The sequence below is a fragment of the Catharus ustulatus genome, chromosome 2, assembly GCF_009819885.2.
Source record: "Catharus ustulatus isolate bCatUst1 chromosome 2, bCatUst1.pri.v2, whole genome shotgun sequence".
Lineage (NCBI taxonomy): Eukaryota > Metazoa > Chordata > Aves > Passeriformes > Turdidae > Catharus > Catharus ustulatus.
The window spans coordinates 82161625-82188808 of record NC_046222.1 but is presented as its reverse complement, the minus strand read 5'-3'; the positions used below and the strand labels follow the sequence as shown (position 1 = coordinate 82188808).

The following is a 27184-nucleotide window of genomic DNA, read 5'->3' as shown; positions in this document are numbered from 1 at the left end:
ATTTGTACCGTGCTAATCCCTCTAATGAGGGCTTCTCCCAACCTCTATATAAACCCTGCTCAAAGCTGTGGCTGCTGCGCAGGCACCACAGAGTCAAAGCACCCGTCTTTTGAGCTGCATTCAAGGCAATTAGAGGCTGGGATTAAACAAACACCCAACACCAGCATCCTCAGCAGCAAGAGTCATTATCCGGTTGGCTGGGGCACGGAGCTGTGGTGAGGCCAGGTTGTCCCACAGCCTACATCTCCCTGCTCTTTGCAGACAGGTCCAGCAGGGACAGGGAAGCACAACCAGCTGTAATGGGAGCCCTGGGATGGCTCTTCTGGGCTGGGCTGGGCTACCTGAGCTGCTGCTGTCCCCCACAGGCACAGGCACAGTTTCCCCGTGTCTGCATGACGGTGGAAGCCCTACGCTTGAAACGCTGCTGCCCAGCCTTGGGGACAGAGCCAGGCAATATCTGTGGGTCCTTGCAGGGCAGGGGACAGTGTGAGGGGGTGCAGGCAGACACTCAGCCCTGGAGTGGCCCCTACACTCTCCAAAATGTGGATGACCGGGAACGGTGGCCCCTCAAGTTCTTCAACCACAGCTGTCGGTGCAGAGGTGAGATGGGTGCTGGGGGGAGGGCATGGGGATGGAGGGATCTGCTGACCTTGCTCCAAAGCCAGAGACTTTCCTGGAGATATAAGGCCTCAAGAAGGCTTCAAATATTACCATTATCCTAACAGTTCTTCCATGTTCATGATACTGTTAGCACTTTTTCAGAGCAGCAGTGTCAAGGAAGTGTTTTCTCTCATGTGAACTGTGTTTTCCTCTTTGCCCATGGAGTTGTCCCCCGTAGCCAGCAATCCCATTTCTCCACAGGGCTTTGGACCTTTCAGTGCTGCTTTCAAACCTCTATCACTGCTTCTCAGGTGCACTGAACCTGGGTCACTGTTTGAAAATTTATTCCTCGTGGACTAGCACTTTGTAGCATGACATAGCCCTGTGCACTGAAAGGCTCCCAATGTCAGGCCAGGATGTCTCCCAGGTTTGTTAACTAAATTTACATCTTACATTGATTCAAAATGTGTCTGTAAAACCACCAAAGAGGCCATTCCATCCTTTTCCTCCTCATCTCCACCTATGACTTCTCGCTGTGACTTTACATGGGCTCCTGAGTTTGCGTGCTGGAGGTGAAACAGACCTGGGAGGAGATGTGCTTGAAGACTAACCTGGCCAAAGGGATAAGGTTCTAATGAGACCACTTCCCTAATGCTGGCAGTAGGCAGTGAGCAGGAGGGTGAGCTCAGGGCAGAATAAGGTGACAGGACCCTTTCTCAGCAACAGCCCTGGCTGAAGTGGGGTAAAATGAGCAAGAGCTGCAGCCTCAGCCCAGACTTCTGTGCAGGGCTGGCAGGAGATGGAACCACTAGTAGGGCAAAAGGCACATCCCAGGCACTGAAGTCTCTTTCTAGGCACATTTCAAGTGAAACTTGTGATTTTTTGTTGAAAACATCAAATTGTTTGAATTTTCTAACATGAGAAGGATAAAATGCTTTGCTTCAGCCTGATTCTAAGAACAAGCTGGACTGTTTTGTCTAAAATGTATACCTTAGCTTGCACTACTAAGAAAGCCCAGATCAATCTGAGAAGGCAGCATTGCAGAGAATTTCAGCCAAAGAGGTTAAATTTTCCAGTGCAGTTATCAACTGGAAACAGAGAGGTAGTGGCAGATAACATAAATGGATACATGCTGTTACCCAAACTCCTCAAAGTAATGATTGACTTTATAGACTTTATAGTATACATCAATTTTTATCTCTTCCTTTGACTAGATTTCAAATGCTTGTGCAAAAGGACTTTTCCAGATTGTTTGCAAAAAAAAAAAAAGAAATTAGATGCACACTTTTTTTTTCCTTAAAGTTTCTCATATACCTCCAAAACTGAAGTCAGGTATCACATATAGACAGAGATCCTGGGTCAGAAGTCTGGAACACATGGGCATGCACCAATGTTTATTCAGTTTAAGTAATTAGAGCATCAAAACCTGGGAGAAGATTGAAGAACAGTGGAGACAGACATGCTCTGCATAGGCAGACATTAATTTACTTGTCCAAGTAGAGGTAAGCACTGGCAGGACTGGATCCCAAGTTATGTGAGCAGAATGTAGTGTCCTTTCCTTCAGCTCTACTTCTGAGCTGGCTGCTCCCCTCATCTCTTCAAATCCCTTGGATTCCTCTTTCTCCTTGCAGTTTTTTTTAAATCTAAATACACCAATGATAAAACAGTATGCGAAATGTATCCTTAAGCGTGATTTTCAGAAAGTTTTCCTGGGCTGTACTCTGCCTGATGTTGCATGCAAAACCATTTCTGGGAGAATGCTAAGAAGTTCACAGCTGTGTGGGATTTGAATTAGATCTGATGCCTTTACAATGCTGGTGATTGTGGCTCCATGTCTATTAGGGTTTTTTTTTGATTTTTTTTCCACTTGGTTTAATCCACTGATTGGTTGTCTCCACACCAGCTGTAAGTGATGTGACATGTGGTATTTATTAGGCATCTAAGGCTATGCTACCTGTGTAACATAATGGTAGGCAACATACAGTAACAGAAATTAAATATACTCGTTCAAAGGGACATGGAACAGTGCATAACCCTGCTATTAAGGTGTCTTATTTTCCAAGTGAATGTTATGTGCAAACTGCCTGTTTGGAATGGTTTGGAATGGACTGTGCAAATTCCAACCCCACCAAGGCTCTTTCTAGCACTTTAACAATATAAACAGCTGTGTTCCATCTTGGCACTGTTTAATTTTTAGTTTAGAAATGGTGTGAATGATAAGCTATGGGAACTCCAACAACCATGTAGCTGTTTATTAGTTAGACAGTGCCAACTGCACATGTCACATAGCTGATGGCTCTTTGGTAGGAAACTGGAGGAACTGTGAGGAATAGGGCTGTGATTTTCCAAAGGTGGGAGTCTGGAGTTTTCACAATAAATTTAGCTTTTTACTAAAAACTCAGTATCTAAGGAGAAAAGAAATTCTGAAATTTTGTCCATTTACTGAAGCCATTCACTGAGGAAAAGTACCTTAAGATCATATCTGTCTATGTCTGGGTCCTGAATATTTAGGGAGGCCCCCCCCCCGCCCCCACAACCTCACCTAACCAGAAAGAAAAAGGAAAATCCCAAACACAAATATGGATGAATGCCTATAATGGGATCAGATTATTTTTTTTCCATTTCTAGGCCTCAGCAGATATTATGCATTAGTTTTTCTTTAACTTAGGACAAATATAGCAAGATTAGAACAAAAGAAAGATCCAGTTTTGCTTCCCACTTTCTGTGCCAAGGTCAATAAGCAATTGCTGGTTTGTAGTCAGGATGCTGCACATTTCACTCAATGTGTTTGTTATAGCAAAAATATCATCTTTGTAAAAAAATATGGGATTATGGCATGAATGTAGTTGGAGGGCAGCAAAGAGTTTTTAGTCCTTGACTAATTTAGGTTTTGAATCCACTGAATATGTTCTACAATTGGTTTGGGTGCCCCTCATATTATTCAATTTATATCAATTCTTAAACTGAAACTACTGATGACAGATCCTGACAGCGAGCAGCACATGTGAAGGGGAATGTGCTGATTTGTTTGTCAAGAAGGTGTATGTGTTGAATTAGACCAAGTAATGGATACATAAGTCCAACCTCGAATATCGAGACTTGTAGCTATTTACACAACAAAGCAGTATTTCAGTGAGACAGTTAAATTTAGTTTAGAAGAAAACTATTTTAGAGGACTTGTGAACTAAATGCTATTTTGAGTTCTAAACGATAACGTTGTACTGCTGGGATACAGATCTGATGTAGCATTTTAAAAACTCAGTACAGACGACTATTGTGAAAAACCACTGCAGCCAGTCATGTGGTTGGTAGTACAGATTGTGACAGTGATTAAACTGTGACGTAGTTGGAGTTCACTGAGGAGTGAAACTGAATTATCATTCTTTTTTTCTGCTTTCACTTTCTAAGGTTTACATTTGGGTGTATGCCAAACATTATTTTTTAGTAGAAGTTTTTTGAAGGAAAAAAAAATCCTTTCTAATTGCTGTGCAATATATTCGAGTTGGGGACAGATAATTTAGCATCTATTCTTTAGCTGTAATCAAATTGTCAGTTAAGCCGTGTATCTAATATGGCTACTCCATGAGCTAAAAATTGGCCTATTGAAGTGGTTATAAAATACACTTCATTTACTTGTTGTAGAGTAATTACAGCCATACTTTAATGACCCTATGAAATCCAGTGTAGGTGCAGAACTTCCACATCCTACAGCCTGTGAGCATGTCCAAATGAAGAGCCAAAAAAGAGAAAAGAATTAACCATTTGTCCCATATGGTAGCAGTCCTGATCCCAGCCTTGAGAAATTACAGTATGCAGGAGTTTCAAATCTAAAGTAACTCCTGTTTTAATGCAATAGCTGAAGAAGTCTGAAAAGGAGTCCTTTCTCCCCATCCAATAAAAGATGGGCATTAAACTGGTCACTATAGAATGAAGAGGCATGGCAGCTGCTTGGGTTTCATCTGGGTACACTAAAACAAGGCAGAAGATGGTAAGTGCTGAGTAGGTTCATTTTTAACGATGAAAAGACACTAAGTTGATGGAGCTACTAATTTGTGTTACATTTGGTGACTGAAGGCTAATCACATGTTCTGACCACTAAGAGGTAGAAAATCCATGAGCTCAGGCAAACCCCAGGCTTGAGAAGCAGCTACAGTGGTGTGTGATGGCTGGTGTAAGCTACACCAGTGATGTGTATGAGCACATACCAAGTATCAGGTCATAAGGAGTGTACTTTTCTCAGTGCCATACCAATGGATTGATCCACTGGGAGAAGTAGCATGGCCTTAGTGCCTACAGAAACAGCCAGATTCACACAACTTGACTGAGAAACAGCACCTTAAGTGTTGGTGAGACTGGGGACAGAAGAAGCTTCCAAGGCATGTGATCCCATCTCCAGTCAAAAGGGCTAATGAAGAATATGCAGACAATTTTTTTGACCAGCGGCAGTGCAATGGACATTCCTGGAAACAGTGGAACAAGCTGGGAGCATCCAACAGTGATATGATCTCCTTCCTGTGCACCAGAATGACCTCCCACACTATATTCTCTGGAAACCACAAGAGATGATAATAATCTCTGTTGTCCCTGGCAGAGCCTCAGGAAGGTTGTACACTGAGTTCCTTTGTGTTATTCACTGAAGGTGAAAAAATGCTAAGGCATGAATCCTTGCATATTCCTAGGATTCCTGTGTGCAAAAGGATCTTGAAAGGGTCTCACTGCCTCAGTGGAAATATCTACTGTGCGCTATATCCTGCTATCATGAGTTTATTTTTCCTGCTCTTGTGGAGTTGTATCATGGAGGGCCACCACCACTAGCATAGCAGAGCGGGAAGTTAAATTGTAAGAGACCAGCATTTCACAATGCTGTCATGTGGGAAGTGCACATGGCAGTAAATGAACTTTCTGGGAACAGTAATGCACAATTTCCAGATCAGTGTCCTGGTAGAGTGCTTTAGAAACAAGTGCTGAAAGATTGGTTTGGGTGGGTCATAAAACACCTGTGTCTGATTACTGCAGTAATTTATCTTTGAATTATGGGAAATCCCACAGACCTCCATAATTTTCTTGCCATTTCAACTGCTGCATGATGGCAGTCCTGTGACACATGGAGTCTGTTGAAAGAAAATGACAAAAAGCAAGTTTTGATATCATGAAGTGTTGTTGTTCTGCGTGTTTCTAACAATGGAACATTGCCAAATAGACCTGAGGATGTGACAAAAATGTTCAACACAATGAGCAGAAATATTGCAGGGTGAAATATCACTTTGCCTGGAAATCATCTCCTGTTTGCAGGTCTCCACTGCAGTCCTCCTCACTTAGTAAAAGCTCTTGCCCCATCGAAAAGTGACTGGGGAAGCGATGGAAAGGTGGAGCTCTTGGACTCCTTCATAGATTGGGTGGTTAAGGGAGAAAATCCTGCAGAGCACCAATTGGATATAATTAGCTCCTGCCCAAGGGAAGCAGGTGACAAGTCATTGGTCCACCTGGCTCCAGATAAATACAGCTGGAGAAAAGCCTTCTTCCCATGAAAATAACTCGTCATTTCAGGCTTTTTAAAACGTCTTCTCAGAGCTTGAGGAGCTCCACATATTGTCTGATAAAATTATTTCAGGCATCTAGACCTGCAGATTCAAAGGTCCCATCCTGAAAGAGCAGGATCAGAGGCACCATCAGAGCCTCTACAAGTGACTGAGAGTGTCTTGTTCTGCTACCAACCCAGACAAACCTGGTCCTGCACTGACTTTGGTTCTGTTAGTGCTGTATTTCAATGTGATGCTTATCCAGCACTGTGAGCAGAGGGGTCCCTTAAATGACTGGAGGAATAACTGCTGGTCTCAAAAGAGGTTGTTGACAGAACTTTTTAATGGTTAATTCCTGCTTTTGCCTCCTTCTCTTAAGGATTGAAGTGTACCTGAGTGTGAGGAGTCAACAGATGCTTTCCAGAAGTTTGGGGTCCATGACTGAAACTTGAGCAGTATACATGGCAATGTTGCAAGATATTCTTGATATTTGTCATCTGGTCAGTTCAGGCTGGAGTATATGATGGGCCCTAATAGCTAGGCTGAGTCATGAAGAATGAAGAAGACACAGATAGTGGAGTACACTGAACTGATAACAGTAATTGTGCTGTTCTGATGGGACCCCAAGGATACTGTGATCAAGTAAATCTTGCATATTGTTTATCGCTCCATACCCATACAATCCATACAACCTGCTTTGTTTCATATAATTATAACCTACTTGTTTTTTCTGGTGTATGTCTTCATCCCCTTTAGCCAGTGCACATTCCTGGCTTTGGGTGCCTTCCCTTATAGCTGGAACATGGCAGCTGAACCCAGCTGCTCCTACTTGCATCATGACAAAATGTAAGCCATATATCTGGAAATTATCCTCATGGGATGCCATTGGGGTGTACATAATCCAAAACCTCATTGGAGTCTTTGTGCCTGTGGTCCCTAAGCTTAGCACTGATCCTCAGCTTCATGACAAGTAAACACAGAGATCTCAGGGGCTCTGAAGCAGCCATAACCAGCCCACAGCTGGTCCAAACTCTGCAGTAAGAGTCCTCATGTCTTCTTGGCAGGTCTCACAGGTGTCTGCCACAGATGTTTACTCTTCAGCAACCCTTACCATAAAAGCTAGACTTAAGTTTCAGAGCCTTATTGCTAACAGCCCTTGTAACCTTGGGGGTCTTTGAATTTGGTGATAAGCTCTACAACCCCCGACAATCTGAAATCTTGCTTTAATGTTAATTGTTGTTCTGGTCCTAGGCTCAAGCCTATGGCCTAGGGACATGTGCCTATCTGGGAACATTTCAAAAGACACTTCCTCATCCCTACAGTAGTCCTGGATCTAGCAGCACCAATATGTGTTTTGAGCAGTGAGATTTTGTGGCATTTTGGAAAACAATTGTCATGGTTGCTGTGGAATGAGTGTGTGGGGAGTTGGAGAGGAGGTTGAGGACGGGTTAAGGAGTCAGTGCAGATTTTTGATAGCAGCATGGAGATCCCAGAGGACCTCTGGTTGCCATTCTGCTCCCTCCTGCCCCTGGAAGCCTTTCCCCATGTTCTACACTGCTGAAGCCTGCCAACAGGCAGGGGGCAGGTGTGTACTGTGGGAAGGGCTGGTTGTTCCCTGGCTCCCTCAGAAACGAGGGAGCAAGATCCAGTAGTGCTTTCTGCTGCTGCCAGCTGTCTGCCACAGCGTGCAATAGACCACACATAAAGCAAGCTCTGCTTTCCTGGGCTCTTCCATCTCATCAGACACTCTGAGCTAATATCCTAAAGCGAACCTGATTACTTGCCTTAGGAGTGATGCCAGCAGGGAATGACAGTGCTGCAGTGTTTCTCAGGCTGTTATTGCAGCGCTATTTAATAATGCTTAGAGTGTGACCAGCAGCAACCCCAGTGCTTGTCCTGGTTTGTGTTGGGCCCCAGATACACCGTTAAGAGGCACTAGTTTCACATAAGTTTTGTCCTTAAGAGGACTGTTTTGTTTAGGGATTTTTTTTCTGTGCTTAAGGGTCCATGTGAACTGACCCTGTTTTGGGTTTGATCCTGGAAGTAGAGGAGTACTTGAGAGCCAATTGAGCAAAGCACTTCATCACTGGCTTAACCTCAATTGCTCAGCTCTCTGTTCAGTGAGAGTCCCCACGTGCCTGAGGGCTTTGCAGAGCTCTGAGCACCTCAGGGCGTGAAGCCCATTACCCAGCACTTCCCCAACTGGCTGAGTGTGATTCTTGGCCCTGCTGTGGCTCTGGGAATCAAGCCAGCCATCCTTCTGGTTAGTCAATTGGCAAAGCTGCCAGTCTGCTCAGCTGCTGTCCTTTCCAGGAACTGGCATCTCTGGGGAAGAAGAGCATTTCACTGTTAGTTTTCCCTGATTCATAATGTCATGACTGATTGTTCCCTCTTAATCCAGGAAACTTTGGTGGCTACAACTGCGGTGAATGCAAGTTTGGCTGGACTGGCCCTGAATGCAACAGGAGGAAGCCAGCAGTTGTCAGGAAGGACATCCACTCCCTGACAGCAGAGGAGAGAGAGCAGTTCTTTGATGCTCTGGATCGTGCCAAGGCAACGATTCACCCGGACTATGTCATTGCAACTCAGCACTGGAGAAGTCTGCTTGGTCCAAGCGGAGAGGAGCCACAGATTGCCAACTGCAGTATTTACAACTACTTTGTTTGGCTTCATTACTACTCAGTCAGAGACACGCTCTTGGGTTAGTGCTATTCTTTTCCAGTGGGCTCTGCAGGTAAAGAAAAGGGTGGAAGTACCACTGCTGAACAAAGCTCCCAGTGGTAGGCACAGAGCAGTGGAGTGAAACAACTGGTGAGAAACTGGTGGCCATGAAGGAGAGATGTCCTTTGGGCCTGCTATGGTCTGGTCCCCACACCCCATGGCAGCTAGAGCACACCAGTTGCACTTGTGGTGCATCTTCAGTCTGAGACGGAGCAATGCACAGTCTTCACTTGAGTGAACTGAAGTGTGGTCAGGTAGCGACTGACTTCAAAAAGATGTTCCCAGTTCATAGGACAAGGTAGATGCAGTGGTGTTGGGAATAGGGCTCTGCAGTGGTGAAGCCACTGGCCATGCAGAGATACTTGGGACCAGAGTGCTACTGCTTTCTGTGGCTGTCAGCAAGTCACCAAGGATGGGATTTGCCTGACTAACCACAGTCACCTTTTAAAACCAACCTAGCTTAGAAGTTTGGTTGTCTAACCCCATGCTTTCTCCCAAATTCAGATTCCATGGCCTCATTACTTTTCTAGACAGAAGTACCTGTACCAGCTCCTTTTCACAAAGCCTGCTTCTTGTAAGAGGTGCACCTCGGTGTGGTTTTCTACCATGTGCAAGCTGAACAGCCCATATCTGTCTCCTTGCTGGAGGGTGACTCTGCACTGGGTATCATTCAGTTTGCCCCTTTGCCACAATTCCATTTTGCAGGGCTGGAGGAAGCAGCCTCTGGCCTAGTGAGAGCAAAGATTCTTCATGGGGCAGGGCAGTCATGTGGAAAGGGAAAGAGAAACTTCTAGTGCTGCTGCAATGGTAAATAAATGCATATGTGGGTTGAAGGTTTCTACAGTGATAAACAAATCTGTATGTGGTTTGAAGCCTCTCACCTCTCACCCAGCAAAAACACAATACAAGAAATAACAAGCACAATTTGAAGAAAGTTGGCAAAGGATTCTGGATTACTATTGGCATGGAAAATGCTAAGGTTCTCTTGATAGATACATGGTGTAAGTCTTGTAGCTGAGCAAGAGAACGTGATAATGCACATATTAGCAAGGAAATAGGCTTTTAGAAAGTAAAACAGCTTTTTAAAATCAAAATCCACTAAAGTGAGAGGAAATCTTCACAATATCCAACGTTTTAGGGAATGTGAAGTTTTGATAAGCATTGAAGCAAATATCCACAGAAGAGTTTGTTTCACTTGTCTCAAGTAAGTGATGTAACTTCTGATGTGTGCACTCTTTTCAAAGATGCAGAGCTGAAGGTTCTTGTTTAACTCCCCTCCAGGCAATAAAAGGACATGCTGTCTTTCTCTCTAGCCTCGTTTGACACCTAAATGCTTGTTTTATCACCCCTTTGTAGGTCCTGGCCGCCCCTTCAAAGGTATTGATTTCTCCCACCAAGGACCTGCCTTTGTTACTTGGCACAGGTACCACTTGCTGTGGCTGGAGAGGGAGCTGCAGGTTAGTTGAACAGCCTTTTCTTTTCCTTGCACAGCTTCTCTGTTTTGCTCTGTCACTTTGTTGATCCAGCCAAGGGTAAGCTACCTCTTAGAATAGTTTCTCACCCAAACTCCCAGGGGTATTTGCTCTTTGATAATTTGTTTTGCTCTGTTTTAAGTGAAATTAGTGCTTTCTGAGTGCTGAGGACTGAATGGCTTCTCACCGTGAATAGTGATGTGAAGGTTATAATGGAGATTTTTTCCTTTCGTCTTCTCAACAGAGGATAGAAGATGTGAAGTAACAGTATTCATTAATAAAATTGAAGCAACACTTTCACATAAAACTTGGTAACAAATATTGTTGGCTGATGTTGAAGATACCGTCCCTATGAAACCAGCTCTAAATATTAGTCCCTTTAAATATGACATATTATGCATTTAATACAGACATATATTTAGCAATATGCCTTTAAAATAACAAATTTGTTAACAAATATATGCTAACATGCCTGAGAGTCAGCTACAGAAGCATAGACTAATTTCCATTTGCATGACTTCTATATTGGCAATGTTGCTGTATTTCAGCCTTACAGATCTCTAATGAAAATGGTTGCTTATCAAAATAGCTGCAGGATCTTGCTTGTGTGAAATCGTATCTGGCAAGCAAGCACAATCAAATGCACTGTACTCCCCTATTAACACAAGTTCTGATTCCTCCCCAGGGCCAGTTTTCTGGAACGAAAGCCAACCACACGCACAATTTTACCCATTACCCACTTACATCACTCAAAGCCTCTTACTTGCTTAAGGCTCAATTCATCTCTGCTCCTGCTCTCCTGCCTGGGTCTGAGTTGGCAGACAGCCTAACATGGCCAAAAGAAGTGCAGTCCCACAGTAGGGAAGCTAGTGACAATGTCTTTGCTTAGACTGATTTAATGCCACAGTCTTGTGGAAGGAGTTGGAGTGGCACTGTGAAATGCAGGTAGTTGAAATGCAGAATGAAAAGCTGAATATTCAGTGAAATATCCAGTCAAACAGCTTGAAGGAGTCCCTTTCTTTCTCTTTCCTTTGGAGCTGATTCCCTTCTAAAGCATTTCTGTCCTTTGCAGCGCCTGATGGGCAACGAGTCCTTCGCTCTGCCTTACTGGAACTTTGCCACGGGCAGGAATGAGTGTGACATCTGCACAGACCAGCTCTTTGGAACACCACGGCCCGATGACCCCGGCTTGATCAACCAGAGCTCCAGGTTTTCTCGGTGGCAAGTGGTTTGTAACAGGTAGGGGAGTGTCCAGGGGAAGCTCACATATGGACAAAACCTTGCTGTCATTCATTCAGCATTGACAGCATGGGCTGCTCCCGCACTGTGAGTGTGAGCAGGAAAGGAGCCAAGATATCTTCTTTAAAACTGGAAATTGCCACCAGTTTATGTGTACATGGTTCTGTGTAAACTTTCTCATGTTCTGGAAGTGTATTTTTTAAAGTACAGGATTTTAGTTGTTTTAGCCAATTTTTGGCTGCCAAAAGTCTGAAGAGTTTCCCTATTGGCAAGTATCTTTCTAAAAAAGAAGTGCCTGTGTGTTGGTTCTCTATAACACACACCCAACCGATCACAGCAGCAGAAAAAAGAAAATTGTTTTGGCACATAGGAAGCCAGAGATAGGCTGGAAAGTCTGTTACCTTGTTTTGAATGAGACTTTAACCCTGATATATTTAATGCAGTTTGGGATTGACTTTGAAATATCTGAGATTTCACATAAAAAACAGCACAAAGCCAGCCAGGAGCTTGCTGCCAGCTCCATGTGGGAATGTGCTGACTCGTGTGAGAGCAGGGCTTTGACAGGGGATTCAGAGACAGGATCAGGGTGCTATGACATAAAGTGCTGTTAGTTATAAATACCCATACATCATTCTTCTCTCAGCCCAGGGGCAGTGTGCAGCTAGTCAGACAGAGGTACCGAAAGCTCAGGGTTTTTCAAAAGGATCCCTTTTTCTGGATACCTAAACAGATATTTGAAATTCCAGCTTTAGGCACCAGTTGGCTTTATGTCTTACCCCTATTTTTCCCTCAAAGATAAAAAGGGCTTTGGCTTTTTTTTTTGAAAACTGAAGTGACTGAACTTTCGCCTTACCAAGGTTAAACTGAGAAGAGCTTTTGTTTACTTCAGAAGTTTCTGAAAATGCTGTTTAATTTCACACTGAATAGAAAATACTTTTTTTTTTTGTTTTACAAGTGTTATGCTGTTTTTCCCCTTCTCCTTCCCTCTTTCTCTCCCTGATAGAAAGGATTTTCTCCCCATTAGTTACTGGGTAATCCCTGCAAAAGCAGGTTGTTTTCGAAGACCCTGAAAAAAGAGGATGCAATGCATTGCTCTTGTTTTTCTTCTAAAGAGGATGAGGAATGGCAAGTAAAAACCTATTTTCTGCCATTTCTTACATTTTCTCAGTTCACATTTTCCTTCATTTTTTCCCTTTTTGTGGAGTTAAAAAAATAGCTCTCACTCAGGAGCGAAAGTTTGTCAATTCAAAATTGAAAACTCTGCTTTACATTGCCTGACAAAAACTTCTTCCAAAGCCCTTGGGAGGGGAGAAGGCACAATGGGAGTTGTGTTTGCCCCTTCTAAAGCATCCTTTCTCTGTGGATAATGAACCTGGTAACTCTTGGTCTAAATGACTGGTGGTCCCCAGAGGATGCAGGGCCACAGAAAGCCATGTCATGGTGACAGTCCTGCAATAAATTAATGTCCCAGACTGTGGGAGATGAACTGAGCTGTCCCAGGAGGTGTCCATCCCAAACCTCTGCTCTCACACGAATAGCTGAGACCTCTTTGCACCACATGAGAAAAAGCCAACAAACGAGCGCCCAGCTCCTTCTGCCTTGTGCTTCTCTGTGTTCCCTGCTCAGTCTGGACGACTACAACCGCCTGGTCACGCTGTGCAATGGGACTGCTGAGGGGCCGCTGAGGCGCAGGCCGCCCCGGGGCTCCGGCGAGCTGCTGCCCACCATGGAGGATGTCAGGAGGTGCCTCTCCCTGCAGGAGTTCGACAGACCCCCCTTCTTCCGCAATTCCAGCTTCAGTTTCAGGTTTGTCCTCCGGCTCCTCTTGGGAGGTTTTCTACCTTGGTTTTGTTTATGAGCACAGCAAAATGTGGTTACTCAATGCTGCTTCTACCCACCCGCAGGAATGCGCTGGAGGGATTTGATAAACCAGATGGAGCCCTTGACTCGCCGATGCTGAGCCTCCATAATTTGGTTCACTCCTTCCTGAATGGGACCAGTGCTCTCCCTCATGCAGCTGCCAACGATCCCATCTTTGTGGTATGTCTCTTACCCCCAGTGTGATTGACCACGGCTGAGCCTCAAAGGATCCTTTCTCACAAGAGATTTGCAGAACAAGTAAAGTGAATTCCCTAAAAAATTAGTTCTTTAAATAGAAAAGGAGGAATCCTTTGTCTTGAACACTGCCATACCTCCATAAATGTTGAATAAAAAGGAAAAACATCTCAGGGTAATTTGTAAAATATAAAATAAGATTCTAGGGAGAAGAGCTGCTATTCCAAGTCATGCTGCCTTGAATAATTTCATTAGGTGGTATCTAAATCTAATGGCTTATATCACACAATTTTACAGCATCAAGGTGAGGTGAAAGTGGGGATAGTTATTTTAAAGCAGTAGATTGAGTGGTTTGTTTTGTTGTTTCAAAATTTACAAGCTGAAAGGAAGGCCATCAAATATCAGGGTATTTCTTGGGAAATAGAAAAAATTTTATTTTACTGGTGCATTGGAATAGTGCTGCACTGCCATGAGCAGCACAAACAGCTTTGTTCAAAGAAAAAGCCGGTGGTTGACTCTGCTTATACATCTTTCTCCCCTAGTAAATTCATGCAAATTTATTCTCCTCTTTGTTAGATTAAACCACAGTGTTTACATTGCATATATAAATTCTTTATGTATTGTATCTTTATGTATATTATGTAGATACATTTCTTTCTTACTTTTGTTTTAAGTTTTCAACCTTTTTTTTTGAGAAATTAGTCCAAATACTTATGTGATGGTTCTTCAGATTGCTTCCTTAATAATTCTTTAATTCCTGTATTGGTTTCTTTCTTACACAGTGAAATTAATTTGCAATTTTCATTGAATTTTCATTCATTTTCAATGAATTCATGAAATTCATTGTAATATTGTGCAAAATATTATTTTCTATAGGATATTTCCCAAGTTGTTTCCAGGGTTGTAATTAAAAAACATGAGTATGTCAGCAATTAGTTTCAGACATTTGCAATAGTTGTCTGAAACAACTTTCCTGCATTAGTTAATCTTAGATCTATAAACTCACCTGATTAAATTCATGGGCACCTGTGGAGCTGGTGGCACATGATTTAAATGAGCATGATGGAGTTAAATTTCCTGCAACTTTCCATACTTGTTCAGAGATGAGAAGAATTAAAATAATTTTGAAAGGCACATTCACCTGAATGAGCTCAGTGGCTCCTCACCGGCAATGATTCACCTGCCCATTAGATGTCAGCTGATGTCAAACTGTCTGGAGAGAGGTTTTATTGTGAACAAGCAGCAGCAAGGGTGTATAAACAAAATGTTCCAAGCCTAAGATCAGTTTAGTCTTCTCATGAGCTTTCCTGATTTCCCATTCTGTAAATCCCATCTAACTCAGATTACCTTCTTCTCTCTCTTTCAAAAGCTCCAGCCACCTCATGTGTTTGTTGAGTGTTTTAAAGGTGATTGAGCTCTGAAAGAGCTCGATAAATGTGCGTGCCCATGCCTGGACTTGCAGGTTCTTCACTCCTTTACTGATGCCATCTTTGATGAGTGGATGAGGCGTTTCAAGCCCCCTGACAACGCTTGGCCTGAGGAGATGGCCCCCATCGGGCACAACCGGCTGTACAACATGGTGCCTTTCTTCCCTCCGGTGACCAACGATGAGCTCTTCCAAACTGCAGAGCAGCTTGGCTACACCTATGCCATTGACCTGCCAGGTATGTCCCAGCATGCTGCTCCTGGCCGAGTGATGAGACAGCTCACACTGTCCATGCCTCAGGCACATATAAAATAAGGAACCTTTCACAAAATGCGCAGGTCTATTCACCTGCCCACTTCCAAACATTAATATTTGGGTACCTGGAGAGATGCACCTGGGTGTTTTTTGTTGTAAATCCCCAGATTTAGAGATTTTCAATGTCCATAGCTGGGATGTTCCTAAGTGTTTGTCTATTCATTCGAAATTACCTTTGACACAAATCAGACAAAGACAAAATAGCAAGGAAGCAAAGTATTTATGCAGAAAATCCAAATTTTGCAACAAGATATTAAAACATTTGTAAAAGGCATAAGAATAAGAAATGCATGAAAACTCTGCTTCAGCTGCTTTTCCAAAGATTAAATCTGAGTAGCTTCCTTCTCCATTTAAGTATGACTTTGAGAGGCATAAGGTACTTATCTAACCTGTGGGGGCAGGAATTTCTTCTAAATCCTTACCATATATCTCTCATTTTAATCTGTGGAGTCTGTTTAAAGGTCTAGAGACTGCAAAAGATTGAAACCCTTGTCCTCAGGCTGCATTCATGCAGGGGAGCCCTGATTTGTGGAGGCATGCTAGCTGCTGCTGCAGTGCTTTTCTCAGGGGCATCCCCAGAATTTTCCCTGAAAATTTAAACTTCCCTTCTTTTGGAGATTAGGCTTTCCTCTCTTTGGATTACTGTCCCCCTCTCCTGCTTTGCAAATGTGGATGCCCTTTTGGCCTGAGGCACCCAGAGAGGAATGCAGGTTGCTTGTGACTGTTGCTTCTGACTCACACCTAAATAAATTGTCAGCTCTCCATGAAGGAGTGTAACTATCCCTGTCTGCATGGCCTGTGTTCAGACAATACAGCTTTTACATCCAAACCCTTCTCTTTCAACTAAAAGAATAACTTGCTAATTGTACTTCAGGTAATTACATTAAAAATAAACATATATTAATGAATTACTGGTTCTTACTTGAAAGGTGATAAAGCAGTAAACAATTAATTTTGGGGACTTTACTGATTTTTGGAATGATTGCATGCAACTTTTTTGAAGACTGCAGATTGGGGCACAAGACTTTTAATTGCTTTTATAGTCAGTGTGACATTTCCCTTAGCCATCTGTCTCCTCTAACCCGTATATCTAGATAACTTTTAAATATGTGCAGTCCTTTTGAGATTTTTTTTTTAATTGTCATCTCAGTATATGCAGCATTCTTCAGAAAAGGAGAGCAGGCAATTTTTGCTTCTGAAAACACAGATGAAAACAAAAAATTCAGTCAACTGGAGCAATGTTATTATAGGAATAAGTAATATTATCTTAGAAGACACTGGTTCTTCAGAAGTGGTTCAAAATCAGCAGATGCAATCTTGAGCTGGTCAGCAGAACCACACTAAGTAGGGTTTTCAGTTAAAAGTTTGACAATTGGCTGCTTTGTGGTCTTTAGGAAAATTTGAGGGTTTTCTGTTCACCAAAATAGCTTGGAAGCAGCTTTCTTTAAATGTCACTATAGAAAGAATTGCTTATAATTGCTTATTCATAATTTTGGCCAAATTAGATGAAAGAATGGTCTGTTTGTCTTGCCAATGTTAATATTTTCTATTGCCAACACTTTCATTTGTACGAATTGTTGAAGTTTAAATTCAGCTGTAGACTTCTCTGGCAGGAAGCATCTCCAGCTCTGGTACGTCTCAGTTACATGGTGTGTTACGAATTTTGCCTGTGGTCAGTAGGTCACTAAACTGCACAAGTAATTGTAATTATCGCCATGTAAGAGATATTATGTCTTCTGTGTAATTTGCAAAATTAAATTATGGGCTATCCTTACTACAGTTGTTCGTATTTCCAGGTTCCCTTGAAGAAACCCAAGCATGGGCTGTCATGGTTGGATCCACAATTGGAGGAGCACTTATAGCTCTGGCTGTGCTTGTTCTGCTGCTTGTACTTTTCCAGCACCGACGGCACAGAAGAGGTTTTGAACCACTGATGAATGTGAGCTTCAACCCCAAAAAGTACATGGGAGAGGCCTAGTGCCCTCACTTCCCTTCTTGTAGGGAGCGACCTTGATTGCCTTACTGCTATCTTAGCTGAGACTTTATCACACACTCCTTTGGCAGCTGACTAAATTGTTCTCATTCAGGTTTTTCCTGTTATCTTGTGAACTGTAGTGTGTAGTCTCTGGGTACATATGAGCAAAGCCCAATTCAGGCTAGATTTTTCTCATTACTAAATGTTATCTGGAGTGTGTGACACCTGTAAATCCTCCTCTATAGATTTCGTTCAAGACAGCTGAGAATCCAAATAGAAGAAAACCAATTTGAATAACCAAGATAAATTTTCACCTCAATGTGCTCTTGATTTCATTTAGCTGCATTAAGATGTGCTGAAAGTTAGTAATTCTACATGTTTATTTGAATAATATATTATTTTATAGTTATCAATAAATATTCTGTATAGCATAGTCTTATTTTAAGATTCAAAATGTTTCATGTTGTTTGACAAAATACTATAGGAACTCCCTGGTTTATTTTAGAAACATAATCAATTCTGTATGTTATTTCCAATAAAGTTGATGAAAGCAACAGGTACACTCCAAAACTCCAACTCCTAAAATTTAAGATCAGGAGTTCCCTAACACCAAGATATACACGTGTTTTACCTCTGTGTTTAGGGACCTTGGACAGAAATTGAAAATGGGACTAAACTTTTTTGTCTCTGATGGACTGCTCTGTGAATCTAGGCTTAAATTTCCAAATTTCCAAAGTCCAGGACTCAAGGTAACAAAAGTAAGATAGCTTGCATTATTCAGGTGTGCAGATGGGGAATCAGGTTTGGATGTGGCAGTTGCTAGACCCCATCCTAAACATTCCTTTATACATTCCCTATATATTTCTTTTAGACAGAGATTTGAAGCCCATTTGTGTGGTTCACCTGTGTTATATTAGAACAGGTTTTTTTACACAGAAATGACATCTTGAGCAGATCCTGTCAGCTTTGGTGCTTGATATATGACATTAATGGAGTATTCAGACTGTGTGTATTGTGGGATCTCGAGACTTATAAAACCCTTCCTTTTGTTGCCTTGAATAAAAAAAATCAGTTAGTTTCTGGCATTTCTTTTAGGCCTGCTCAATAACACCTATGTGGACTAGAAAGAAGATGAGTTTCACATATACTTAGCTTTGAATATGTGTAACTCACAAAACTTACCTCTAAAATGTGGTCTTTTTGGGTCAAACAAAGTTGTGATTTGCTCAAATAGCCTTTGCTCTCTCAGATGGACAGCAGTCTGCTGCCATTTCTGCTGTTTTGTGGTGCCTTTGGGGGATCCCAGTGCACTTGTTTCTGGATTATACCCAAGATATCAAAGGTTGAAGCACTTTTTGTACAGCAGCTCAGCTCAGTACCTTAGTTTCCAGCTCAGGCTGCCTTTTGGGGGATTTGTTATTTAGGGATCAGTGTGATCTGGTGCTGAACACTATAGATGAGGTCTCCAGAAATCTAGCTTACACATGCCACATTAGTTGACCTTGATCTGTGTCAGAAGGTAGCTAGGTCTGAGACCTCCATGTGCCTTTCTCAAGGAGTTGTCAGCTGTCTTCCAGCACTACAAGATTATGTGTTTTCATATAGAATCACAGAAGATTTCAGGTCCAGATCATCTATCTAATCCAGCTCCTGTGAAATGAGCAGGAACATCTTTAGATCATGTTGCTCACCTGATCAAAGACTTGAATGTTTGTAGGGATGGGGCATCCACCACCTCTCTGGGCAGCCTGTGACAGTGTTTCACCATCCCCATTGTAATAAATTTATTCCTTATGCCCAGTCTAAATCTACCCTCTTTTAGTTTGAAACCATTACCCCTTGTCCTAGTACAACAGGCTCCATTAAAAGTTTTGTCCCCATCTTTCTTATAAGCCCCGTTTGATTGTTGAAAGACTGCAACAACGTCTCCCTGGAGCCTTCTCTTCTCCAGGCTGAACAACCTAGAACATGGACCAGTTCATGCTAAACACTGATTTAGAGAGCTGATGTTGGATGGAGATTGACACATTTTTGTCTTTCATGGGATCTGGATGCCAAAATTTTGGAGGCACTCTAGACTGCTGGTTCCAGGAGTGGATGGGAATTTTCCTTGGGATAACAGAGTGCCTGACTAGCTTCATCGGCTTGGAGGTTTGGATGCTGCTGTCCCAAGGGTCTGCGTTGCAAGCTTCCCTGGTTATGGGCAAGTAACAGTGGCAGTGGGGTAGAGGAAGGAAATAAAGAGGGAGAAATGTAAAAAATGTAGCACAGCAACTAATTTGTTAGAACAGAGTTTGCCTAACAGTCTGTGAGTAAGGCAAAGGCGAGTCTTTTGTCTTGCATGTAAACTGAGTAGAAAGGCATTTTCCTTTCCAGAAGAAAAGCAATGAGGGCACATAACGAGTACTAGGGTCAAAGACCCATGCATTCCTCTTTTCACTGGCTGGAGCTTAGTTTGGTAATTAGGGCTTTAAAACTGTGAGACTTAACAGCTGCTTATAAAAATCTGCAGCTGTATCAAGAGCACAACCTGCCCTCTCGTGGCTTACTGGAATATTACTGGTGACACCAGAAAGCTCTTTTTCTCCCTCTTAAAAAAGTATTGTTCTGGCAACCAAGAAAGCTGTGTCTTTGAAGAAGGAAAGAAACACAGCTCAACTTTGTATGAAGTGCTTAAAAATGAAGGAAACTGAGCACAGGCACTTTAAAGAATGGATGGAGGAAATCCTGCAACAAGTCTGATTGTAAAGGTTGGTTTTACATGTTTTGATATTGTATTAATCCCAACCAACACAAGATGCATTTTTTGTTGCTGGTTTATGCAGGTGTTATTAAATAACTACTGTCTCTTGTTTCATAAATTGTCCTGAGACTGCTGGGGTGGGATGAAAAGGGATGCTCAAAGGCTCCCACAAACTCTTAAACTGAGGGAAAGAATGCTGAAAACATAGTATTCCCAATCTCCACATAGCCCAGTACACCCTGGGATTTTCATCCTACAGATCAGTGCAAAACATGACCTCAGCTGGTGCTCATGGACCACCTCTGCCCTTCACTTTTCCCCTTCACAGTCATAATTAAACAGCCACCCTGCCCAACCCAGGGAGGAAGGATGAAGGATCAGCACATCTGGCTTTGTGTGCTTTTTACTCAAGGCACTTTGCTAACAGATGGGAGGTGCTCTGCTGAATGGCTTCAAGCTGAGATGGGTGTAATCATCACCACCCCTGCCCTTTAAAATAATTCCTACTATATTGCTGCTTTCTTCTGAGAAAATGCACACAGGAGCCACAAATGAGATGTTTGAGCTCTGGAGAAGAAGAACTCAAAAACATCCCTTCCTCAGCCTTTTTTGTTAGCTAGACACATGCAGCTTTCAGCTTTGCATGTAGGGCTTTTGAGTGGATCATCTTTCTGAGGAGTTTAATTCTCTCTGGTCACAACTTAATTGCTCTCTCACCTGGTTGTACTGGATCTGTGGGCAGCTAATGTCTCTTTCTGAGTCACTCAGTAGATTAGGTGCCTAAATTTTGACACTGCAGTAAGCTGATGAAAACCACATCGTCTCTGTCAGTCATGGCCTGTGCTTTTGTGAAAATGATTATCATGAAAATATTCTTAAGGAATTAGTGAGAACCTGTTTTCTGAATTAAATTAAATCTCACTCCTATCTGTTTAGCTAAATGCTTGAAAAGGAATTTGTTCCAATTTTGCCCTGATTTAGGAAAGAAGTGGCATAAAGCTACCATGTGTCATGGCTATTATTGTAAAATTTTAAGTTGCAATATCATTACTGACTTTCTTTTGGGGCAGACACGTCTATACTTGTGATGACAGAAAGAAGCAATTTGAAAGACTGTCAGCTAAATTTAGTAGGGAAGGTATAAACTTACAGAGCTAGGCATGTAGGCTGATAGCTACCAGGAAGGAAACCTTTTTCCCTGAAATTGTGGCTGTGCCCAGTTGTGCAGTGCATGCAGCCAGTGACATGCCCTGCACACAGGTGCCTGCACTTAGTCAGGTTATGAGCAAAGCTGCATCTGTGATCCCACTATGCTTCAGTGATCCTGCAGCTGAGAGACAGCAGATATTCATTATCCAGGGCTTTTAACTGAAACTAGGCTTTCCAAGGCCTGGGTGGACAGACAAAATGGCACTAATGCTGCCCATCTTTTTTCACACACCAGCTTCTTCTTGTGAAGGGGCATTTACCTTCTCCTTCATGGACAGCAAATGTACCCCTACACTGGGCTTCAAATTAAGGCAGCGTATAAACCATTGCACTCTGTAGATTCAAAACCATGCTCCAAGAACAGCAGGGTATGGATGAAATATGAAAAGAAAGCTCCAGGTATTCACCAAACTGCAGAATCTGCAGGTTATTTTGCCTGTTCTGATATTCTTCATGAATCCTGTCTGCACTTATGATGATGTTACCATTGCCATGTATTCCCACTTCAGAAATCTAATTTGTCCTTGGACCAGGACAGGTGGATTTTCCAGGATAGTAACAAAGCTAGTAAATCTGACTGTGAGAAACTTCAACACACCAAGCTTTTCAGTAGAGACCAAATAAGCAGTCAGGTCTCTTCCACATCACATAATCCATCCCTGTTTGTCTCTCCTCCCTTTATGCCTTGTTCTCTCTGGCCTGTTGACAAAACTGATGAACTCTGGAGCAACTTCAACAGGCACATTGGAAAGAAAGTAAGGGAGGACTGCAGCCATTGGCCTTGGCAGCACTTCCAAGTGCCTGAATAAAGGAGACAATCACGGGGTCTCCAGCCCTTATCTCTGTCCTCAGCCTGTTTCACAGACTAGATTAAAAAGATCCTTACCAGTATCGTTTTTCCTGTCATGGATCTCCTTCTGTGGCTCCTGATTTTCTGTGGCTGTGCAGTAGAGAGCTCAGCTGTCTGTTCTGGAAATGGTGAGTTGTGTTATGTGGATTTATGACTGGGAGACAAATGCTTAAGTGTTCAGCGGTAAGGCCACAAAATCTCCCTTGCAGCTTCCTTCACTGGGTGATTTCATTGCTGCACCCAGGCTGCTTCCAGGCCTGTTTCCCTGCCATCCATCTCTGTTTGGTCTATTCTGTCTCCTACCAGATTTCTTTGCTTCTGACTTAAAAGAAGGTCTCCTGAGGTTTCTTTCATTTTTTTCCCCCTCTGCATACCTTCTACTTGAAAACATCTTTCAGTGGCTTCATATTTATGTGGAGGCATTATTGTTCAAGTATCTGTAAGTGTTTTACAGTTGCCTCCTCTGCTTGGTTAAGTGAAAAGCTGCTAAATGCGTTCAATGCTCAGAAGTTCTTCTTGTCAGCAATAAGGCTGGTGACTGGCTTTGTTGGGGCTAGTTGCCACCAATAGATAGATAGATATAGTCTGAATGGATATAAATATACAAATAAATGGATAAATAGAGTCTGAACTGCTTATTAAACCTTCTACATTGGTTTTCTTTTTCATTTTTACCATAGACTTCCAAACTCCAGCCCAGCTTTTATAAGCACAATTTTTCCACTCTCTTTCATGCTGCCATCCCATGGTCAGCAGCTGCTCAGGATGGAGAGACCTTGCAGGGAGCTGCAGAGGGCTGTGCAGGGCCAGGGCATTGCCAGGAGGAGTGATGTGCTCAGCCCTTGCAGATGCACATCAAACCTACTCACAGGAGTCAGGACTGACCTGGTTTGTGGTTTGCAGGTGAGCTCCTGCTTGTGCTGGTCCCCACTCACTGTACCAAGCCCCGTGCATCTGAAATTCACCTCAGAGCTTTGAAAAACACCACTTGTAAAGGCAAAGCACACTCCTTCCTGAGGAAAGAAAAAGATGGGTTTGGTTTTTTTAGCAGAAGGAAAAGTCCTTCTTTGTTTTCCTCCAGCATTTTCCGTGTGTAATCTTAGGATAAGTCGATTTTGCAAAAGCAATGAGAGCGTTTGTTTTAATATAGAATTTGTTGTTTTTAAATCAATCCCCCAAATAAAAATATTTGATCAGGGACATGACAGATAGATAGAGAGATTACAGAGCTCAGTGCTCATTTACACTATGTCTACCTGCTGGTAAGAAAGAAGTATACCCTGGTGGCTGTGCTAGGACAGACAAACATAAAGATAAAAGGTGTATTTCTACTTAAAATTTAAAAAGGAGGTAAAAAGTGGTACTTTTTGTTTCAGTCTTGCCTATATCTAAATATTTTAGCTTGGTCTGGGGATTGCTAGTTGTGTTTTTGTGATGTATACTTAATTGTGCTGTTCAGACAGATGAATTTGTGTCAGCTCATCACGACAGCCTGTCTCATGCTCATTTTTGCTTTAGTTGCTGTCAGTCTCTCAATATTGGTATGGTTTTTATCTGGAAAACCCATCTGTAGTAGCACTTCACAAAATTGCTCTCTCTTCTTTTTTCTAATATTCCATGATTTATTTCCTTTGGAAGCAAGGTAGGGGCAGGTTTTACAGAGCAAAGTGAATGGGAATGGGAATTTATTGAGCAACAAAATGACTACATGGAATATTGCCTTTGCCTGAAAAGTGTCAGTAAATTCAATTTGCAGCCAGGGAATGTCAGACTTTTTTCCTTACACATTTCATGGAATGTGTAGTGGAGCTGCTTCCCCTAGAATAGGATCCCTTAGTTTTCAATTGCGCCTGTGGCATGGTTAAGGATCTTTGAAGTTGTTTCAGGGAGGAACCCCTCACATATTTCAGTATTTCAGGGAACAGCAGTTGGGGAAAGAAGAAAATCCAGTCTGAATTTCTAGCATGTTTGCATTGCAGTGCAGGATTGTCCCAGTTCTGTTTTCTGCTGGGAGGTGCCCAGAGATTTCACTTCCATTTGTTCCTCTAGAGAATTCTCCAGTCTCCCTCCTCTCTTCCACATTGCCTTGCTTATCAAATGTATCTATTTCACCCTTCTCTAACTTATCTGTTAATATTCATTCCGGTGGGGGAAGTAGAATGATGCTTAAACCTAGGTTGTATTTTGAAGAAACATCCGAAACTGAGTTGCATACATAGTTGTCTCGCATGTAGTAGCCATTTGTATCCTGTATACTCTGCTGTTTTAAGTACAGTCAGGGGTACAGTTGGAAAATGGAAGTTTTTGACATCTGATAAAGAGTGTGTGAAAAGTTTCTGTTATTTATAATTTTATTGATTGTTTTGAATTAATTCATATCTCTATCTAAACAGAATAAATGCATCATTGAAGATAATAATTTACCAGAAAAAAGAGAAACCTCATTACAAAAATCAAAATCGGGAGACAGACTAGGCATCTTTATCTGTTTTGCTGTAAGGATACTTTTACTGACACTCATTTCAAATCTTTCCTCTTAATTCCATTATTCTGTAGCTCTTGGACTTCTTTTATTTTACTCTCCTCTTTCTCCCATGCTCCTCATCTCATAACATAATTTAGTTGAAGTAACTGTAAGTATCAAAGATGTCTTGTTGCAGTAGGCTGGTCTCTTCTCCAAGCCCCTCCTATCCCTCATGCTCCCTCACTGCCCTGTCCCCAGAGCTCCTGCCTGCATGGGCTGCCCAGCCCTGTGCTCCCTCCCGTGGGCTGGGCTTGGGCAGGTGAAGCTGAGGCAAAATTGAGCATCATCCATCACATGAGTTGCTCAAAAATGGGCCATCATCCCTCTCTTTGTAAGACAACATCATTCCTCATGCAGATCCAAATCCCAGGGGAGGATTTTTTTGCATTTACCTCATATTGCAAGAACTCGACACCTGCACATTCTTTATATTCGCTGTGAATCTGTATCTGATGGCTCACTGGTATGCCTGAGCTTAGCAATGCATCAGAAAACATTTTCTTAGGCCACTGTTTTCCCTGGATTAATGTCAACAGTCATTTGGATTTATTAATGTTTGCCAAAGACACTACCTGAACATTCAGGTAAATGGATATGCATTTCACAGATGCAAATGTAATATTAGGTTCAGTACTGCATTAAACCAAGAGAGTGCTAATAAATTCAGCAAAGCCTCAGAATTTAACATATCAATATAATTTCAGTGCAAAGACTGGTGTTCAAATATCATCTCTAACTTGTAAAAGGACCGACCAGAACCTTTACTTGCCATTCAAATAAAAGCATCTGTTGTTTTCAAACAGTTAGGTGGTTTTATTTTCACTTTATAAAATACTTTCTCACATTCTGTTCTCCTTGAATTTTATTTGCATTCTGATGAGACAAAGAATCAAAATAGACTTGCAATGTTTCATGCAGTCATGAAACAAATATCAGAAGTTTGGCAGAGAAAATAGTTGTGATAGTGTTTTCAGACTAAAGGATTCAGTGATGTTTGAATAGGCAGGTAAATTTTTGACACTTAAATCAAATTCCTAGCAATTCACTTTTTTGTTCTGTTCCAGCAGGATTTAAAGCAAGACACTATTAATTAACAGAATCTTCTCATAGGTGCACAGGAAAGGAATAATAATTAAAAGAAGCTATTAGTGGTCAGATAGATTTTCATGATTCACAGAAGACTCTAAGCACTGCTTCAGGTAATGTCTCTTCAAGGAAATACCAGAATTTTAAATTGTTGATATCACTAAACTATTCTACGACAAACAATTGTTTTTACCTCATCAGGAAACATGCACAGCAAGGTTTGTCATGTGTTAAGAAGATAAAGAATACTACAAAATTATTAGAAGCTGGAAATCATTCTTCAGCCTTCTTCAGAGGCTGAACACCATAAAGTATTTTTTTCCTCCTTGAGAACTGAATGTTTTGGTCCAGGATGGGGCACTCTAAAGAAAGCCCTACCCAATTTCTTCGCAGAATCATTTTCAGAATGAGCTGTTTTCTCTCAGTTCAGTGACAGACACGCCCAGAAGGTGTCAGTCTTCCTCTGTCTTGGAGAGCTGGTGTGGGTAACGTGGTGCCACTGGAGATGCTCAGTGTGCCATGCACTGGCTGCAGCTGCTATCCCAGGAAACCATGGATTTCCTGCTGCTCTGCATATTTCCCAGCTACACACAGATGTCTTGAATGCAAAGCAAGCTATGACTCAATGAGCCTCACAAAAGTGTCCAGTGATCTTTGATACATCCTAGAAAATCCAAGGCAGTGGGACTAGAAGATGTAAACACAGGCAGCTGAGCCAAACCCTGCCACACCCAGAATGGCAACGTTACCTTTATTTAGGCAACTAAGCCCTTTCTCATGGTGATATATCTAGGTTTGTACCAGGGTAAAGTGGGATTCAGCTCACCTGAATTTAGGAAATTGGTTCTCTCACCTAAACTTAGCCTTTGGTTTTGTTCAAGGTTCTTGAGACCGTCCCACCTGGACAGCCAATTGCCAGTCTGGAAGGATGCAGGGCTCTGCAGGTCCTGTGGCATGGCTGCTGGCTCTGGGCAGATGCCTGGGCTAACTTAAACTGTTTCAAGTGATGCCAGACAGCAATATGTGGGTATCTGAACAAACCCCTTAAACTTGAAACCCAATCCACAGAAGACTTTTATGAAATCTGACTCCACTGAAGGAATTAGTATAAGCCAAACTAAAAAGGAGAAAGAGACCTCTCTAATTTGCCAGATCCCACGTTTCTCAAAGACCAAGATTTATTTACATTTTCAGACCCCTGGATCATGGGCAGTCTTATGCAAAAACAAAAAACAAAACTAAAAACAAATAAATAAACAAACAAACAAAACTCCAAACAAACCAAAAGATGTTCAACAATTTCAATAAAATTCTATGATTAAATTAGCTCCTAATATGATTAAAAGCTAATAAGTAAGTAAAAATAACAATCAAGTATAATTTTTAGAAGTATTTTATGTATAGACATAGAAAGATCTCACCTTTTGCAAAAGAATAAATAAAGGATGCC

At 42.1% G+C, this 27184-nt stretch overlaps 1 protein-coding gene across 1 annotated transcript; it reads left to right on the top strand.

Annotated features, from left to right (window-relative positions):
• The first annotated feature begins 116 nt into the window (after window positions 1-116).
• DCT (dopachrome tautomerase) lies at window positions 117-17601 on the top strand. Its single transcript, XM_033052369.1, has 8 exons — window positions 117-600; window positions 8521-8820; window positions 10197-10297; window positions 11385-11551; window positions 13178-13357; window positions 13456-13591; window positions 15069-15270; window positions 17144-17601. Exons 1-8 carry the CDS (start codon window positions 300-302, stop codon window positions 17323-17325), a joined length of 1569 nt encoding a protein of 522 aa, XP_032908260.1. The 5' UTR covers window positions 117-299; the 3' UTR covers window positions 17326-17601.
• Window positions 17602-27184: the final 9583 nt, after the last annotated feature.

Bases quoted from the DNA above. Each gene is read 5' to 3' on its own strand.
- DCT (XM_033052369.1), top strand. From the start codon at position 300: ATGGGAGCCCTGGGATGGCTCTTCTGGGCTGGGCTGGGCTACCTGAGC. The intron at 8,821-10,196 runs GTTAGTGCTATT...ACCCCTTTGTAG, and splicing joins AGTCAGAGACACGCTCTTGG to GTCCTGGCCGCCCCTTCAAA. The intron at 13,592-15,068 runs GTATGTCTCTTA...CTGGACTTGCAG, and splicing joins CCAACGATCCCATCTTTGTG to GTTCTTCACTCCTTTACTGA.